At 38.0% G+C, this 19,993-nt stretch overlaps 1 protein-coding gene across 1 annotated transcript in view; it reads left to right on the forward strand.

Moving 5' to 3' along the window:
- Positions 1-19,993, forward strand: part of Atm (ATM serine/threonine kinase) — a 112,787-nt gene that overhangs the window by 54,803 nt on the left and 37,991 nt on the right. The window contains exons 31-39 of the mRNA XM_028864961.2: positions 458-622; positions 1,575-1,707; positions 2,376-2,471; positions 3,836-4,007; positions 7,377-7,518; positions 8,879-9,055; positions 10,086-10,263; positions 13,946-14,033; positions 19,085-19,240. Of these exons, the coding sequence (XP_028720794.1) occupies positions 458-622; positions 1,575-1,707; positions 2,376-2,471; positions 3,836-4,007; positions 7,377-7,518; positions 8,879-9,055; positions 10,086-10,263; positions 13,946-14,033; positions 19,085-19,240 (1,307 nt within the window). The remainder of the gene's footprint in view (positions 1-457; positions 623-1,574; positions 1,708-2,375; positions 2,472-3,835; positions 4,008-7,376; positions 7,519-8,878; positions 9,056-10,085; positions 10,264-13,945; positions 14,034-19,084; positions 19,241-19,993) is intronic.

The raw sequence follows: 19,993 nt of genomic DNA on the forward strand, positions 1-19,993 counted from the left end.
AGGAGTATTTGAGATAAACGATACTCTTAGGAATTGAATGCTTTAAGTTTACCTGGTATAATTAGTAGTTTTAATGGGAATGTTTTTTGATAAGTGATGGGGAAGACATTATTAGTGGATTAATCTTTGAAATCAGTTACCTAGCCATTGGAAATTTTGATCTAATAAATCTGATAGTTTTGTCTATTACACTGAAATGTAGAAGACTGAGCAGTTCTCACTATTATGGTATGTGAGGTCCCATATAAAATGTTCCATTAACACTGTGTTTGTTATGCCCGCTTTGTATATATAGCACTGTACGTATTTTAGTTTTTGAAGCCATACATACCAATAAATGAGTACCATATATACCTTTAGACCATTTCTAGATTATCAGAGGTTTATCAGTTATAATGAGATTTGGCTCTCTGAATACAATTAAGGCTTTTCTCCCTGTCCTTTGGTAATCATTTAGGTATTGGAGCTGTTGAAGTACTTGGTGATAGATAACAAGGACAATGAAAACCTCTTTGTCACGATTAAACTTTTGGATCCTTTTCCTGACCATGTTGTTTTTAAGAATTTGCGACTTACTCAACAGAAAATCAAATATAGTGGAGGACCCTTTTCACTCTTAGAGGTAATAAAAGTTTTATTTATAGTTTTGTATTACAGAATATAGGCAGTAGTATTTCTTTTAAAACCTTTAATGCTCCACTGATAAAGACAACACTTTCTGTTGTAGTAAAAGTAATACATGAGATTTACCTTCTTAAATGAAATCCAAATCTTTTAAAATATACATATATATTCTAAATTTACGTGTCTGTGTGTGTATGCCTCATATGCTCAAGGAAGCCAACAGGAGGTTTCAGATTCCTCTGTAGCCAAAGTTATAGATAGTTCTGAGCCACCTGACATGGGTTCTGGGAACTGAACCCAGGTACCCTGCAAGAGCAGCCAGCTCTTTTAATAATTCAGCCTTCTCTTCAGCCCCTCAAAACAGATCATTATGCATCTTCTTGCATTGCATTTAAAGTATAGATATCAAAGCTTCCTGACGAAGAATTTGAATATTCAAAGAATATAATACAAAGTATTATTAATTTTAGCACAATAGGGTCCTATGGTTCATTAATATCTCAAAATTGCCACCTTTTTCTTTGAGGGTCAATAATGTTTATATTAGTGATGATATTTAGCATGTTAATCTTTTATAAACTTCAGTTTGTCTCTATTCTCTTTTAAATGTTATAATTTTAAAATTCTATTAGACTATCAATCTAAAAACATTTAATGCATTAAGATATAAAATTCAGGTTATACTACTAAGTAAATAAAAATTGAGATGTTTCCTTCCAATTCAGCTTGCTGTTGCAGTCTTGAAGTCTATTGTGTTGACATCTGATGTAGATAAGAGACTCTTAGAATTTAAACCTTTAAAACATTGTCAGAATTAAAGTGGAAGAAGGAGCATAGTTCTTCCATGTTTCAGTATCTAGAAACTACTTAATATTTTTTCTTTTATTGTTTTATTTTTCACACTTAGCCAGTGCATACTCAACTAATATTAAGTTGATTTTGTCTTTTAGGAAATTAACCATTTTCTTTCAGTAAGTGCTTACAATCCACTTCCACTGACCAGGCTTGAAGGATTGAAGGATCTTCGAAGACAACTGGAACAGCACAAAGATCAGATGCTGGAGCTTAGGAGAGCGTCTCAGGGTACTATTTATTTTATGTGAATGAATGTTTTCTGTGTATACCACATGGCTACAGTGCCTTTGGAGGCCAGAAGAAGGTGTTACATTCTCCTGAAACTTGAGTTAACAGATGGTTGTGAGCTGCCACATAGTTACTGAGAACTGAATCTGGATCTTCTGTAAGAGCAGCAATTGCTCTTAACAGATGAGCCATCTCTACAACTGCCTCTGGGTATTAATTTTAACATTATGGCTTTTTTTCCTGTTTCTTCTTCAACTATTCTTTTGTATATTCTTCTTGGTTGAATTGCCACTATCATCATTTATATTTCCATCATTGCAGAGAGGCCACTGCATGGTGTATGTCTAAGTTCTGAATGCTGTGTGGTAACAGACTAAGCAAGGTCCTTCTGAATTTTGTGTTTAATGATTCTTATGTTTCTAGTCATTTGTGACCTTGGTAAGATATTAACTTTGCTGTTTAGCTTGTTCAAGATATTTTTCTATCTGCTTGGTAAATTTTGCTAATCATTTCCATGTGTCTATATTTCGGGATTCTATCTATGTATTTTTAAAATCCGTTTATGATTTAAAACCTTTTAAAATGTCCTCTTTTGGAGGTATGTGTTGAAAAATAAACATGTGTTGTCCTTACGATAATGGAAACACTTTTCTCTAAACTATTTCTAGATAACCCGCAGGATGGCATTATGGTGAAGTTGGTTGTCAGCCTGTTGCAGTTATCCAAGATGGCAGTGAACCAGACTGGTGAAAGAGAAGTTTTAGGTAACGATTAGGTGAACGGTCTTTAGTATGGTCAGAATAATGTAAACTTGTTTGATTTACTGGAGAAATAAGGGTGGTTTGTTAAGTTATGTTTCTGTTTAATTCAGGTAACCCTAGACACTTGCCTTTCATATTCCTTAAATATGCTTATAAAGTTAGCAATAATAATTAATAGTGTATAAATGTTAATCTTAATATGCCTTATAAAGATGTAGGAATAACATAAATCTCTGCTTTGTTAAGTTGCAAATTAATTAACTTCTGAAATATTTTATAAGTATAGCTTACTGGTATTTAGTGTTTATTTTGTCTATAGCAAAAAGGAACAAAGATTCTGAAGGATAGTTAAACTCAGATATTTTGAAATACCATTTAAGTCTTTCGTTGAGTATTGGTATTTAGATTTGGTGGTCTTAGTGTGGAAAGTCACATGATTAATGTTTGCTGGAAGCTGGCATGGCAGTAGTGCCTTACTGAGAATGGGAAGAGTAAGCTGTTGGTGTACTTTCCAGTGGAGCCTACTGTCTAGCATACTCACCTTTAGTTTGGTATTTATTGAAATGTGTCTCACATATAGACATGAATAGTACAGACCACATGTACTTAGTTTAAAATATTTGTACACAGTCAAAGAATACTTGTGCATCTATCACCCAGATCTAGAAACTCAACCCTACCAGAACCCTCAAATCTCCCCTACACCCAGAATTCACATCTTTGCCCATTGTCCTGCTTCTGGGCATAAAGCTGATTTATGCAACCTAGCAGTCCAAAGTTGCTTTCATGTGTAACACAGAATGATCCTGTTTTGTACTTGTAATATATGCCACACTTACTGGTAAAAGGCTGAAATCTTCCTCTAACATCAGGGAAAAGAGAAGTTACTCCCCTTTATTGCTTGTGTTCAGCACTATATTGAAGTTCTAGCCAGAGTATCAAGCAAGGAAAAGAATTGAAAAGTGTGCAAAGTGGAGAGGAAGCAAAGCTGCCTGTGTTTATAGATGACTTGATGAAATGTGTTTAAAAATTTTCACTAAATTAGATGTTTAAGATTTATGAGTGACATATGTGTGACACTCTGGATTTTCTTTTTTTTAAGGTTTAAAGTTGATATTTTATACAGTGCCAGATATGTTAATACTTGTGCTTTTAATATTGTGTTACTATAACTGCTAACTTATTTTCTGTCATCTCTGGGGAAAAATATATTACAGCATTGATGTGTTTTTAGCTTTCATTACTCCCAATGTTCAAAAACACTGAAATCTTTTAAGCATGACAAAATGGTGTTAATACTTTTTAAATTGGAAATCTTGTATACCCTACTATTTATGGCTATACTAAAATTAAGTTTCTATATGTAGAGGCTGTTGGAAGGTGTTTGGGAGAAATAGGTCCTCTGGATTTCTCTACTATAGCTGTACAGTATAATAAAGATACAGCTTATACCAAAGCCCATGGGTTACCTGAAGACAATGAACTTCAGTGGACCTTGATAATGCTGACTGCCCTGAACAATACCCTGGTGGAAGACAGGTGAGTACACCTTTCATCCAATTACAGAAACCAAATCCAAATCTGGCTTTCAGGAAAATTATAATTAGTATAATTCTTCTGCCTCTCTTCCTATACCTGCCATTGAAAGATTCCCAGGGGAGATCTTCCTTCAGGAGAGACCCCAAACCCAAGGAACACACCGAAACCACCGATCAGATGCAAAAGCAAGAGGGTTTATTAGATACACGGGTACCTGGGGCGAAGTCTCTCGGAGGACTTGCGCGCTTTCCTAGGGCAAGGGGGACTTTTTATGGGATCCCAGGGGCAGAGGCGCGGTTACAGAAGCGAGAAGCATAGTTACAGGGTCCCTATTGGTTGTTTCAAAGAAGACCAGGGTGAACTTGGGGTCGTATGTGTGTGGCTGACTTGGCTTTGCCCAGGGTATAGTGGGTGTTTTTCCAGCCCAGCTGCTTATTCCTCAAGGCCAGGGGGCCAGCCATAAAATATCCTGATTTGACTCAACTGTTTTTCTCCCAAGGCCGCCGACCACAGTTATCTCTCTCCCAAGGCTGGATGGCTGGCCATAGTTATCTCTCTCAAGGCCGGGTGGCTGGCTACGGCTGTGAACTCCTGTTTTTCTGATTCCTTCAGAATGGCGTTTCTTAGGCTAAGTTATTGGGACCCGGGGGGGGGGGGCATTTCATTGGCCCAACGCCCCATGTCCTCATAATGGAGCGGGGGTCTTTCACCATATTTGCATTACTGATTTAATGGCCCTATATTTTTTGTTATCATTGTTTTTGTTATATTAAACTGGCTGACATGGGTTCTATCTTAACATTTTATTATATAAATTTTTAACATACAGTAAAGGTGAAAGAATTTTACAGTGACTGTATACTTACCATGTAAATTCTTGTATTAAACATTTTACTGCTATCTTTTTTTTTTTTTAATTGTGTTCCCCTGTCTTTCTACCACTGTTAATCCATTTTTTTCTCTTATCTTTTTTGAGACAGAATCTCATACAGTTCAGCCTGGCCTTGAACTTTCTTATGTAGTTGAGGATAATCCTGAACTCCTGATCCTCCTCCCTTTGCCCTCTACTTCCTAAGTACCAAGATTGCAGCATGTGCTACTGCCTTAATTCATCTTGACCTTTTGTTTGTTTTTTTGAGATATAGTTTCTCTGTGTAGCCCTGGCTGTCCCAGAATTCACAGAGATCTGCCTGCCTCTGCCTCCCTAGCACTGGGATTAAAGGTGTATGCTGCCACCACCACCCAGCTTGGACATTTTCTTGATTAATGATTGATGTGCAAGGACCCAGTCCACTGAGGGTATTGCTACCCCTAGACAGGTGATCCTGATAGATATAAGAAAGGTATCTGACCTAGAGAGCAAGGTGGTTGGTGTGTAACATTCATTCATGGGCTCTGCTCTAGTTCTTGTCTTTTTGAGTTCCCACCCTGACTTCCTGTCACAGTGGACTGTAAACTGTAAGATGCAATAAACACTTTCCTCCATCAGTTTACTTTTGGGCATGGTGTTTATCACAGCAGTAGAAGCAAACTAGAATAGTGATTGATTTGTCATATAAAAGCCAGTTGTGTATGGTGTACTACAATACCACTGTATATAAAAATTTATGGCTTTAATATATATACATACACCTTGTATCTCTATCACAAATATAAATAAGATGATCTTACTCTATCATCCCCATGTGGAATGCTTTACTCCTAATTATCTCAAGTTAATTTATCATCACTCAGATCACATGACATTCATCAAAGAAGTCTTTTCTGATCAGGTTTTGTGGTTATTTCCTTAGTCAACATCTCCTTTGTATGCTGAAATCCCTAAACACCTAATGCTTTCCCCCCTCCAACAGTAAAAGAGAAAGAACTCTTAACCATTGCCCATTATTCTCATGCTTGTATAGTCACACTAGCAGGTCTGTACATCATTTAAAAAAAAAAAAGAAAAAAACTTGAGATTAATGTGTATCATATCATTTTGTGATTAAGTTTTCTGTGGAAAATCTCTTCAAAAAAGTCAAGATGGAGCTGGGCAGTGGTAGCGCATACCTTTAATCCCAGCGCTCAGGAGGTTGAAGGAGGCGGATCTCTGTGAGTTCCAGGACAGGCTCCAGAGCTACACAGAGAAACCCTGTCTTGAAAATAAAACATAAGGAAAGGAGGGAGGGAGGGGGGAGGGGGGGGGAGGGAGAGAGAGAGAGAGAGAGAGATTGAGAGAGAAAGAGAGAGAAAGAAAAAGAAAGAAAGAAAGAAAGAAAGAAAGAAAGAAAGAAAGAAAGAAAGAAAGAAAGAAAGAAAGAAAGAAAGAAAGAAAGAAAGAAAGAAAGAAAGAAAGAAAGAAATGTTCCCCAGACTTCTCTACAGGCCAATCTGATGGAGGCACTGTCTCAGATAACTCTAGCTTGTGTCCAGTTGTCAAAAGAAACTAACCAGCATCATGACTAAGGGGCAAAAGTAGAAACAGGAATTGGTTATGAAATTATCGCTATAGTACAGAGGGGAAAAAATGATGGTATGAATTAGAAGATCAATAATGAACAAGAGGGGCGTGGATGGAACCAGGATATGTTTTTAACATAATCAATAGGATTTGCTGAGGAATTAGATGTGGAAGAATGTATCCAGGTTCATAGATCATCTTCTGGGTAATTAGCAAAACATACCTGAACAGAATTAAACCTTACTTTGATAACTTGTCATTATTCCAATCTCAGGCCTGGTAACATTGTTTTGTCAGTTGCTATATTTTCAGGACTGTTGTAGCCCTCCATTTCCTGGGGTGTTTTTGTTTTAAAAGAAGGATTTTTACTTTTTATTTAGAAGTTTTAAGTGCTAATGATTTTCAACTAACTGCTCTGTCAGAATAAGTATGTACCTTCAAAAATATTTTTGCGGGGTTGGGGATTTGGCTCAGTGGTAGAGCACTTGCCTAAGCAACGCCCGGGGTTCTGTCCTCAGTTCTGGGGAAAAAAAATTTTTTTGCAATAGTTTTATCATTTGGAGTAAGATATCATTGTACCTCACTTCAAAAATAATTTGTATCATTAGAGAAAATACTAGCAATGTGTTTCCTTAGGTGAATTAGGATTTTGCCACTTTTCACTAATCATATTTTGTAGACTACGTTATTTCCAAGTAGTTCCTCTTAAGAATGCTTTAAATTTATGGTCAGTAACATAGTCATTATTGTATAGAATGATGAGAATTGCTGCTGAAGTAATCAGTAACTCATGTTTACTGAGGGAATATTTTTAAAATCTTTGATTTTTTTTCTTCAGTGTTATAGAATTTTATAGCTAGGAAGTTTCTAATATTTTAAGTTTTAGTTTTTGCATAGCATTCTAGATTGATAAATTAATTGTTTTTCAGTGTCAAAGTTCGATCAGCTGCTGCTAAGTGTTTGAAAAACATTTTGGCTACAAAGACTGGGCACAGTTTCTGGGAGAATTATAAGATGTCCGAGGATCCCATGCTGACCTATCTACAGCCTTTTAGAGCATCAAGGAAAAAGGTCTCTTAAGTAACAAATGTTTGTTGAATACCTATTATGTATGTGTAGAATGGTTACATTTGTTTTGTACTCTGGATATCATATTGCTTGAAATAGTTATGTATAATATACTGTTTGCTAGAAAAATTCATACTGCACATACTGGATTCAAGGGACTTGTTATTTTTTACTATGGCAGCATATAAAAGTTGAAATAGATAACCTAGAGAAGTGGTGATTTGGGTCTGAGGGGAAATTCTTTTCCAGTATAGTGGACCCTTTGATCCCATGCACCATTGATCCTGGATGATTTTAGGTGTTGTGATCAGCCAACAAGCATTTACTGCTTTTAGCCCAACTTGGATGAAATGTAAGCACCCTTCTTGCATGTTGATGTCATGACGATTCCACTGGAAGCAGTCTGCAGTATCGTTAAGATCTTTTGCATCTCTTGTCCCTAAGCATTCCTCTTTTCAGAAAGTGACAGCAATGTGCAGTTGTTTTTACCTGTTCAAGTTCAATGGAAATACCCATCATTAAAGAGTAATTTTAATATATTAGGTTCTTAGTAAAATTAGTAGTAATAAAAACTGTTAATGAACTTACTAGTATAGCTTAGTGTAAAGTACTGTATTTTTAACATATAAAAGTCACATTTTATTTTGAAATCAATTTGCATGGTAGATATGAACCAGTTTTGTAGATGAGCCAGATGAGGCAGAGATTGTGACTTGTATGATATGCTATCAGTGAGTGACAGTACTAACAGTAGAACTCAGGTTTCTCACTTCCTACACCAGAAATCTTTTTACAGTATCACTCCCCCAGTTTAAATCCCCCCATTCCACATGTGTGCTCCTCCTTCCCTCTCATTTATTTTTGTAGCAGGGATTGGATCTTAGCTTGTGCTTGACCACTAACCTATAACCCAGCTCTATTTTACTTTTATTTTGAGACAGGATTTCACTAAGATACCAAGCAGGCTTTGAACTTAAAATCCTCCTACTCCAGCTTCTGAACAGTTGAGATTACAGGCCTGAACAACCACTCCTAGTCTAATCTATTTAACTTTTAAATATTCAGGTTTAATTCTTTTATCAAATATTTATTTTTTCATTTATGTGTTTATATGTGTAGACATGTGTGTGCCATGGCACTCATGAGCAGGTGAGAGAACAACTTGCTGGAGTCAGTTCTCTCCTTACACCATGTAGGTTCTGGGGATCAGACTTTGGTCAGTGAGGGTTGATGGCAAGTACCTTTACTTCTTGACCCATACGGGGGGCCCCAGATGTAGTTTAAGTGTTCTTAGTTTTATTAGGAACAGATTTGGCTGTGCACGGATATTTATTTGACATAGGAAATGATGTTCTACTTCTAGTTTTTAGAAGTACCCCGATTTGTTAAAGAAGATGTGTTCGAAGGCCTGGATGATGTGAATCTGTGGGTCCCTCAAAGTGAAAGTCATGACATTTGGATAAAGACACTGACGTGTGCTTTTTTAGACAGTGGAGGCATAAAAAGTGAAATTCTTCAGTTATTAAAGCCAATGTGTGAGGTAAGAGGATTAATTAATCTGACTTAGATCCTACGTTTTTTTGTTCTTCTTTGCTTTTCTCATTCAGTTTAACTTCTGTGTATCTGACTGTGATTTGCATATTTGAAACAACACTGCATGATGAGTGTATCATCTGCCTGCAGTGTCAGCTACATTCAACTCCTGTAAATCCATTAAAGTGGGTGTCTTTGGTTAGCCAGAACTACACGGCAGGCTTTAGTTTTGAGATGGCAGCATACTAGTTAAGTTCTACAGAGTGCTAGGGTAGTAGCAATGACACTTAAAGTAATGGTGATTATAAATTACGTATATTACTGGAAGTCAGCTCCTGCTTTCTTCACTGTCAGTTGGGGTTCTTCAGCATGCTTTCTGAGTGAAGAAAGATAAGCAGCAGTAGGCAAGAGTTTTATATTGAAGGTCTGGTCCAGTCAATTTCAGCAAATAGTGTATTAGTCAATTCAAAGAGTTAAGAGTGGAGACAAACAAAGGTTGTGGCTCACTGGGAGAGCATGTGCCTTTAGTGTGTTAGGAGCAGGAGTCAACCCTGGGATTTTGTTGTTGGTTGTTTTATTTTGAGGTAGGGTCCCAGTATGTAACCAATAATGACTTTGAACTCATGTTCCTCCTGCCACCATCTCCCAAGTCCTGAGATATCTTGCTTGGTATAACTGTTTGTTTGTTTGGTTGGTTGGTTGATTGGTTGGTTGGTTTTTCAAGACAGGGTTTCTCTGTGTAGTTTTTTGGTGCCTGTCCTGGAACTCACTCTGTAGATCAGGCTGGCCTCGAACTCACAGAGATCCACCTGGCTCTGCCTCCCAAGTGCTGGGATTAAAGGCGTGTGCCACCGCTGCCCGGCTTGTTTATTTATTCTTTAAATACTACTTGAGACATAATATTGGTGATAGTGGTTGCTATTTAGTACTATATTGAGTTCATGGGAGATCACTGTATAGTTTTAAATTTTTCATATGTCAGTAATAGGGGATAAACATTTTAAGTGAATTATGTTACTCTAAATGCTGTGTTCTAGGTGAAAACGGACTTTTGTCAGACTGTGCTACCATACTTGATCCATGATATCTTACTTCAAGATACATGTGAATCTTGGAGAACTCTACTGTCTACACACATTCGAGGATTTTTCACTAGCTGTTTTAAACACCTCTCACAGGCAAGCCGATCAGCAACTCCTGCAAATTCGGATTCAGGTATTCTTTTCAATTGTTAATGTTTATACCATTAACTTCTCAGCTCTAGAGAAAGATGGCTCAGTAAATAACAGGGAAGCTTACTGTACATTCTGTATGTCTGGCATTGTGCTTGCAATATGGATGTGAACAACAGAGCTTCCATTTTAGCAATGGAAAAAAACATGTAGAGGTATGATAGAGTATGATAGAGGTATATGATAAAGTTTTCATATTTTTATAATTCTGGCCAGCTACTTTTTAAAAACTTTCTATCACCAAATCAGGTGTATTTTTGTAGACAATAGGCATTCTACAAGTTTTTTTAAAAAATAAATTACCCAAAAAGAAAAAAAATTAATTATCCACAATCATATAATCCAAGATATCTACATTTGGATTCATATGTACATAAATAGAAATTTGTATATTTATATTTGTTTACATTTGAGGTATATCCTTCTAATTTTACTTTCATGATAAGAAGTATTTCTGGGATTTGAATACTCTCAAGCAGCATATCTGATCTGTGTTATCATTTTCCTTCTAATGAAGTTTCCTTCACACATTGAAAAAAAAAAAAAAAAAAAAAAAGCCAAATAAACCAAAGGGCATTTCTGATGCTGTTTCTTAAGAGATCACACCTGGGCAGGTGGGGGTAGGAAAACGGCTCGGCAGGTAAAGTGCTTGCAAGGACCAGAGATTAGACCCCCAACACCCATGTAAAAGACAGGTTAGTGTGATAGCCCCCTGCCCAGCTTGGTTTACCAGAGGTGGATATTTGGGCTCCCTAGAGCAAGCTCATGAGCTAAACTAGCCAGCGCAGTGAACTCTGGGTTTGAGAGACTTTGCCAGAGTATATATAAAATGGAGAGCAATCAAGAAAGATACTAAGTGTCAGCCTTTGTCCTCCACATGTAGCCTCCACATATACGCAAAAAGAGAGAGAAGAGAAATTACACTTGAGTTTAAGTATACACAGTACCTGTAACCCATATAAATATGGTTGAGGGTTCATTATAGATCACTTCTTCAAACTGAAATTTCAAAAGGATAAGAAAACAATTCTATACTGTTAATTTTCTGTGTTTAATATACACAAGCATAAAACTAGGCACAAATTCACATATTGCATTTCAGGAAATACCATTTTAATAACCACATCTTAGTGTGTTTATAGTCACTTTAGCATAATTGTGATTATTCAATTTTCCCTGTTTCTCTACCTTTACTATGATAGCCTTTGTTTGAAATGTCTGGTGTTCTTTAGACTTCATTTTGCTGTTTTTGTGTGTCTGAGTTGCTGTTTCATTGAGGTTGAGAGAGGCTGGGGAGAGTTGACTAAAGGCTCCTAAGTTACAGTTATGTAGGGATAAGATCTGACATTGTGTTGCAGAGTGGGGTGACTGTTGATAAGGATAATGTATTGCATGTAAAAACAAGCAAACAAACCTGTGGGATCTTGGAAAGTACATAACCTGAGTTCGATTCTCAGTCACCAACAGTACCATGTTGGGTGACTCACCTGTAACTCCAGCTCCGTGGGGACCTGACACTTCTTTCCTCCGTAGGCACTTGCATTCATGTGCACATACCTACACACACATTTTTAAAAATCGTTCTAAAAAAGAGTGAAGAAATAGTATGTTTTTATTATAAACAAATTTTCGAGGAGATAGATATACTTAACCTAATTAAAACAAATACATACTTATATTGAAAAACCAAATGGCATCCCATTAATATATATGATTTCAATTAAAAATTTTAAAAAGTAACAATCTGTCTGAAAGAAAATATAAACATAGACATGGTTGCCCCCTCCTGTGGCCTTATTAGATTAGAAATTGTTCATCAAAATGATCTGGAACATGCTTATGAAGTTTTGGGGCATTGCTGAATTAAAAATCCTAAAGTATGGGTTAATGTGGTTTTAATGGGTAAAAGTGCTTGCTGCCAAAACCTGATGACCTGAGTTTGTTCTTGAGAAACCCACACAGTAGAAGGAGAGAACCAGTCTGCACAAAGCTATCCTCTGACCTCCATATGAGCTCCCTGCCTGAGTGCCCAAATGCATAATAATTACTGTAATTAAGTCTATTTTAAAACATAATTAAATACAATATAAAAATTCTAAAATAATTCTTACAGAGATTTTACTAGTTATCTAAAATATATCACCTATGTTTAATTGGGGAAATAGAAATATAAGTCATCCATAGGTATAAGTAATAATTTAAAGTTTAAGAATAGTTTAAACAATTTTACTACTTATGTTTATGCTCTGATCACTTAATAGCAAAATTACCTAGTTTTATCTCTAGAGAGTGCTAATATTTTTATTACCTTAAATGAAATTTTGGACTTCACATATATAAAGCTATTATTGAAAATGACAATAAATGTAGATTCCTATAAATCTTAAATGCTTTATCTTTCTGGTGTCTGGAAGTCTCAGACCTTTACTTGAATGTCTCACATGATTCTCAAACCCAGTTATGTGAATAAAAAGAAATGAGTTGGCTGTTTGAAACCTGGAGCTTCTGCAGGGTCGCTTGGCTTGGCCTGGGAGGAGGGGACTGGACCTGCCTGGACTGAGTCTACCAGGTTGATCTCAGTCCTTGGGGGAAGGAAGCTTTGCCCTGGAGGAGGTGGGAATGGGGGGTGGGCTGGGGGGAAGGGGAGGGGGCGGGAGGGGGGAGAACAAGGGAATCAGTGGTTGATATGTAGAACTGAATTGTATTGTAAAATAAAATTAAATTAAATTTAAAAAAATAAATGGTACTTTGCTGTCCACACTAAAACCTTTCTCACCTATCTGAATACCAAATCTTGCCAGTTCTGTTTCCTAGGTCACCATCATCCTTTTTGCTTTCTAGCTCTGGTTCAGCAGGTTGAGATTCTCTCACTACCTTTTGAATTCTACTTGCTACTAGCCACCTTCAATGCACTTTTGTTGGTGTGTGTTTTATTTTGTTTTTTTTGAGACAGCAACTCAAATGGTTCTCATGTATCAGTGGAAGACTTTAATTTGTAATTCTGCCTGTACCTCTCAAATGCTGGCATTAGAGTCATGTGCCACGACACCCAGTTTATACAGTGCTGGGGCTTGAGCCCAGGGCTTCGTGCAGGCTAGCCAAGCACACTTACCAACTGAGCTGCACTCAGCCGCATTGGACTCTGCTGAGCTTCCCTGGTACTCCATCCTTCCCCTTCCCCCTCCAACCAGTATTTTGGCTTCGGATGTTACTTTCTCCTTCAAGCTTTTCTTAGTCCAGGTGTGGTCACTCTCACATAACTTCTAGAGCATTCTTAACCTTTCTCTCACACCACTTGTCCCACCATTTGAAGAGCCTCCAAGCTAGTCAGTGAGTTCTTTGTGCAGAAACAGTCTAGATTTGTTCATGGTTGTAAATGTACTAAGCACCAGGCACATAAAACATTCCAGACATCTCAAAGCAGTAGGTACTCCTTCAGAAACAAATCATAATTGGCAACACAAATTCTTGTTTATATTATACATATTTGTTTCTTTTGAAATAAAAGGAATGCCACTAAATTAAATTGATTTGAATTTATTAAGAAGCATTTTTGTGTTTGGTGTACCACCCATCAGAATCTTACAGTATAGAAGGAGGACACAGACAAGGAAGTACTTTTACATCGGTCTAAGACTAAGAGGAGCTATTTCTGTTTCTGTTAGAGCCAGAGCACTTTCTCCGTTGCTGTTTGGATAAAAAATCACAAAGAACAATGCTTGCTGTTGTTGATTATTTGAGAAGACAGAAAAGGTAATATGATAACAATTGTTTCTTAGGTTGGGAACTGGGCACTCTACCTTCCTTTTGCCTCATTTTAGCCTAATTGTTTTATTTGCAACAGCTTCGGACCGTGAAAATTAACGGGTATGATGCTTCTGTTTCTACATGTCGGATAGCACTTAGGTTAAATGTGGGGGACTGTCGGTTCTTGTCCCAGCTGTCCCAGCAGGCATACTGCTGTGGCTAAATCATGCTTTAGTGATTGTTCTCAGTACTGCCCCTGCTCATTAAGTAGTTCTTAGGGTAGCTAGAGTTGGATATCTCCTTTATCATCTTTGTTATAAGTTAAAGCTTTTGTTGCTGTGTGCCATACTTATTATGAAAACTGTAGTATTTTTGTGATATGACAGAATTGATTTAAGTGAGTTACTTTACAATATAGTGTCTTTGTGTTTGTTGTGATTTTTTTTAACTTTCTTTTTATTTATTCTTTGTGTCTTTCACATCATGCATCTCCATCTCATTCATTTCCCTATCTCTTCATATCTGCTGTCTGAACTTGCAACCTTCCCCCCCAAAATAAATAAAATTTAAGGAAAAAGAAAGGAAAAAAAATCAATCTTGTCATGGAAACTATAGTATGACACAATGAATCACTCAGTAAACCCTTTTATCCAAATATCTTTACTTACAAGTGTTCATTGAAGAGTCATTGGTCTGGTTCGAGGCCTCTGATTTCTGCTACACTGTTGATGCTGGGCACTCACTGGAACTCCCCTTGGATATCCTGTTGCCCTGTGTTGTGGAGCTTTGGGTCTGCAGGACTGGCCCCTTCATGTGCTCTGGCAGATTATAGACGGGGTAGATGTTGGGGTGAGCCAGCTCATAGCCCTGCTTCTGGGCCTGGGTAGTTGCAGGGTTGGTCAGCCTACCAGCTCTCCCCTGTCATCACCACCAAGGTGCACTCTTCAGCATTGCCCTGGCTAGTTCACCCTTTGCAGTGATGAGCAACGGCGGGGCTAGTTCTGTTTTCGCACCCTTTGGGCCGGCTCTCCCACTTCTACACCATCAGGGCCAGCTCTACTGTGTTGCCCAGGTGAAAGGTAGGACCCTCTCCTGAGTACTTCAGCTAGTAAGGGGCAGGAGCAGTTCTCTCTAGTGTTGCAGCCAGTGGGGGAGGGGAAGGGTCAACTCTGTACAGCCCTATCCTCTAGGCCTTGGTGGTATCAGGAATGGACATCAACACAGACTGAGGCTGCATCAGGGCCATGAACCCAGACATGGGTCCTGGCAGCAGCCCAGGCCCAACATCACCATGGCTCTGGGTACCGCAGTCTGCTCCTCACTACTTTCACCCCTTCAGATATGTAATGAGCTTTTCTCTGTCCCACCAGCCAGCTCCCAGATAATGACACACCAACTTATAATTAATTATGAAAGCTTGACTTTTAACTTAGGCTTGTTTTTAACTAGCTCTTATAACTTAAATTAACCCATATTTTTATTAATCTACATTCTACCACGTGGCTTTACCTCTATCTCATTCTGTGTGTCCAACGCATTCTGTGTCTCACTGGCGATTCTCTTGCCTAGATTCATGCCCTACTTCCTCTCTCTGCCTGGAAGCCCCACCTATGTACCTATGTATTGGCTTTTTAGCTCTTTATTAAGCCAATTACAACAGTATATCTTCACACACTGTACTAATACCCCACAACACCACAATACAGATATGTCTCTGTCCACAGGACATGAACCATTCTGTCTCTTTTTCTCCCATAGCGCACCATAACTTTGCCCAGCATATTAATGCCCATTGTGCTGGTGGGTGCTTTTTCCTTGGAGCCCGGTGCATCCCGCCCCAGGCCTGCATGTGGGTCTCCTTGTCCCATTCAGTCAGTCATGGTGCTGGGTCTATTGTTACTTTTTGAGACCAGGTCATATGTAGCCTAAGGTAGCCCTAAATTCACCATGGCCTTGAATTCCTGATCTTCCTCCACTTCTAGTGCTGGGTGTGTACCATTGCCCCAGGCTTTCAAGGGATTTTTAACAAAGCACAGACATTGCTCGAAATGGCACAGTGGGCAGTTCAGATGATATGTACTGCTAGAGAGTTATCAGAACTCTCAAGAAAACAGTGCTGGAATTCTTGACTCAGAATGTTCCAGTGCACCTTGTGATTTTTCAACTTTAGCATTCAGAGAAAGCTGGGTATAGAATCCTTGCCATGTTCCAGGCTGGTGATAATGCAGTATGATCTTTTTTTTTATTTTTTATTTTTTCCTTTTCCTTTTTTTATTTTATTTTATTTTTTAATTTTTTTTTTTTTCTGGTTGTTGTTCCCACTTTGTAGTAGCCCTGCCTTGAACTCCCAGATATCTGCCTGCATCTGCCTCCCAAGTGCTGGGATTAAAGGTGAGCACCACCATGTCCTGTATCCTTTCTTGACATGCTGGATTGTGGCTCCCTGTCAGCCATGTGATAAAGATGATAAACAATCACTGGTGCCCTCATAGTGTGCTGTGTTACTATGATTTTCAGTAGGTTAGGTGTGATAAATGAATTTTTTTTACTTAAAGTTTTTTCAACCTGGGATGGGTGTATTGACTGTAACCCTACCCAAGTGTAGGAGCATGTGTAATTTGGACAAGTAGTAATTAATGCTAATGAGTACGTATGGTGACAGTGCTTGATAAAAGATAACAGAACATTTGACCCTAAGTACATTGCTGTTGTAAAAGATACATGCCTTTCATATCATTCCATTTCACTAATAGATTTTTTTTTTGCATTTTAATGTCTTGTTTGTGATTTATTTTGTTTTATAGCATATCCTTTTCTGAGAAATCACTTAACTGTAGCTGTGAGTGCCCTTTCCTGGTACTGGGAGGTAGTTTCATCTTGGAGCCATTTATTTCAGACTTTAATGAGGTAGAATGACGATGTTGTTGGCAAGACATAGAAAAGGGAATTCTTTTTTTAGAGAACGTTTCTTAGGGCTGGGAAGATGTGTAAACCTGACGTGCTGATGGCAAGCCTGATGCCTGATTGGATCCCCAGAACCCATATCCATAAAAGGTGGTAGGAAGCAGAGACAGGAGAATCCCCAGAAGAGCATGGGCTAGCAAACTTGGTATATGCAGCAGTGAACAAGAGAGACCCTGTCTTGTTGACATGGATCATGTCATGATGATGATGATGATGACATGAATCAACATCCAAGGTGGTTTTCTGACCGCCACATGTGCACATGGTGAACATGGACACACACATCCTATAAACACAATCACATTGAAAAATTCACATTTTTGTTTTTAATTGACATATAGTAATTGTACAAGATAAAAATTCTTGAGCTGGGCATAGTGGTCAACATCTATAATCATAGTGTTTAGGAGGCTGAGGAAAAGGATTGTGATTTGAAGCCAGCCTGGGCTATAGTGAGTTTAAAGCCAGCCTAGAATTACAAAACAAAGACAGTATCGTCAGAAAGAAAATAGTTACTTTTTTTATTGTTATTAAAACTTGAAGGTCTGATGTGGTGGTGCACACCTTTCCCAGCATTCAGGAGGCAGAGGCAGGTGGATACTATGTAGACCACTGTGGTCTACATAGTGAGTTCCTGCACAGCCACAGCTGCACAGAAAGACCCAGTCTTGAAAAAGAAAAAAAAAAATCTTTTAAAAATTACTCAGGAAAGTGTGACTAGGGCATGACCAAATTCAAGTTGAGTACTTTGTTAAAAGCTGTGTGATCTGAGCGTGTTACCTGATGTCTTCTCCTTCTTAAAAATCAGGATAAGGGCACACGCATATTGATGCATGCCTTTAACCCCAGGCAGAGGCAGGAGCATCTCTGTGAACTCCAGGACAGTTTGGTCTACATGGAGAGTTCTAGGACAGGCAGCACTAGTGAGCCACTCCCAAATAAATATCAGTATAAGGTGTACTTTAAGGATAGTGGTGTGTGGTAATCAAAATTGACAATGTGTATAATACACCTGACATTGAAAAAATGTACAGTTCTTCTCTGTGGGCAACTTTTACTTCTCTGAACTTGAATTTCCTCAGAAGTAATTATTGTACTGAAGTGCTGACTGTGTAGAAGATGTGGTATGTGCTGTTGTAGTATTTACAGATAGGACTAGAACTGACTGGATTAAGTTGCTACAGATGATACAGCTAGCAGTAGGTGGTAAAGCTAGCTTTGTACTTAGCTGTATACTGCTCCAGAGCCAGTACCCTTCACTACTATGCTATCTTATGTCTATAGTGTTAGCTTTGAAGAAGATGCTGTCTATAGTTTCCAGTTCTGAACTGTCATTACCACAGTGCACATTTTTTATTAAGTAGTTCACTGTTGGATAATAGGAGCAAACAATTGCAACAGAAAAGACATGTATATTACTTTTCTCACCACAGTGGCAAAGCACCCAACAGAAGCAGCGTAAGGAGGAAGGGTTTATTTTGGCTTTTAGCTTGAGGTGTGCATTTGATCGTATTGGAGAAGTCACGGTGGTAACAGCAGGAGGCGGCTGATAGATGGCTTTTTGTCCATTTTTGGGGAGCAGAGCGCCATTGATGCTGGTGCTCAACTCGCTTTATCCTTTCTATTCAGCACAGGATTTGAGCTCGTGGAATACTGCCACCCACATTCAGGGTGGGTCTTCTCACGTCAGTTAACTTAGTCTAGAAATCTGTGTCAAGACATGCCCAGAAGTTTGTGTCCACGGTCTTTCTAAATTCCATCAAGTTGGCAATCAGAATTAACCCATCACAGTGGTTTTTTTTTCCTGTCTGAGAAGAAACAATGTTTTTATAGTAAAAGTGACTGTGAAGCTGTCCTTTGCAGCTGATGATGTAAAAAGTGTGGGTGCAGAGCCCAGATTTGTATGGAGTGATTAGTAGCTTTCTGCTACTGAGAGGTTTATGAGCCAAGACGGTTGAGAACTGGACTTTAGCCAAGCTATCTTAGAGTGGTTTATAACCATACACTAGAGAACTGTGGCTTGCAGTTACGTCCTGTACCATTGTGCGTCGTGTGTTAGCAGAGACCTGGCATTGTGTTTAATTCCTCTTCAGGCCTTCTTCAGGAACAGCTTTCGATGATGCTTTCTGGCTGGACTTGAATTACCTGGAGGTTGCAAAGGTGGCTCAGTCTTGTGCTGCTCACTTCACGGCATTGCTCTATGCAGAGATCTATTCAGATAAGAAAAGCATGGATGAGCAAGAGAAAAGGTAATGGGTTTGGACATTTTGGTTTTTAAATTGGTGTTGATACTGTTTCAATAAAAGTATATAGTAAAGATTTATTTTGTCCCATTTCTCCATTTAAAAGACACGTTAGGCAGAAATTTTCTATATCAAAGCAAAGTAATAAATTTTTTAAAGAGGTAATTCTCTTAAAAAATAGGAATTCCAGTTATGTGATATATTCTATTTTATATTATAAAGACTCGATATATAGGATGCTTCTAAATAAAGACAATACTTGATTGTTTGTGTATTCCTTGTAATAGCTAGCATTGGGAACATAAATGATTCATAAATGTTTTCATGATTGAATGATTTCCTAAATTTGGTTACATTAGATTTACCTCTAAGTCCGTCCTTCAGCTTTCAGGATTTATTTTACTTTTTGACTGTAATGTGACTAATTCCTGTCTGTGACTAAATAAGTTTCATTTATGTGTTGCCTGCTTGTATTTCTAGCTCCTTCAATGTGATTTCCTCTGATTGAGTTAGAACTTTTATAAGAAGCTAATAAAAATATGATCATAGATCATGATGAAAAATAGGCAAGAAAATAGGGTATTAAAATTGCATTACCTGCTTTATTACACGAACCTCCTTTCAAATCTGTAGACGAAATTCTAAACGGTCTTATTAAATAAGAAACACAGAGACAAATACAGAGTTAAAAGCCCAAGAGATCAGAGCACTAGCGAATAGCCTTAGCTCACCACTCACTGCTGTCCTTCCCCTGAGAGA

This window comes from Peromyscus leucopus, chromosome 7 (genome assembly GCF_004664715.2).
Source record: "Peromyscus leucopus breed LL Stock chromosome 7, UCI_PerLeu_2.1, whole genome shotgun sequence".
NCBI classification, from domain to species: Eukaryota; Metazoa; Chordata; class Mammalia; order Rodentia; family Cricetidae; genus Peromyscus; species Peromyscus leucopus.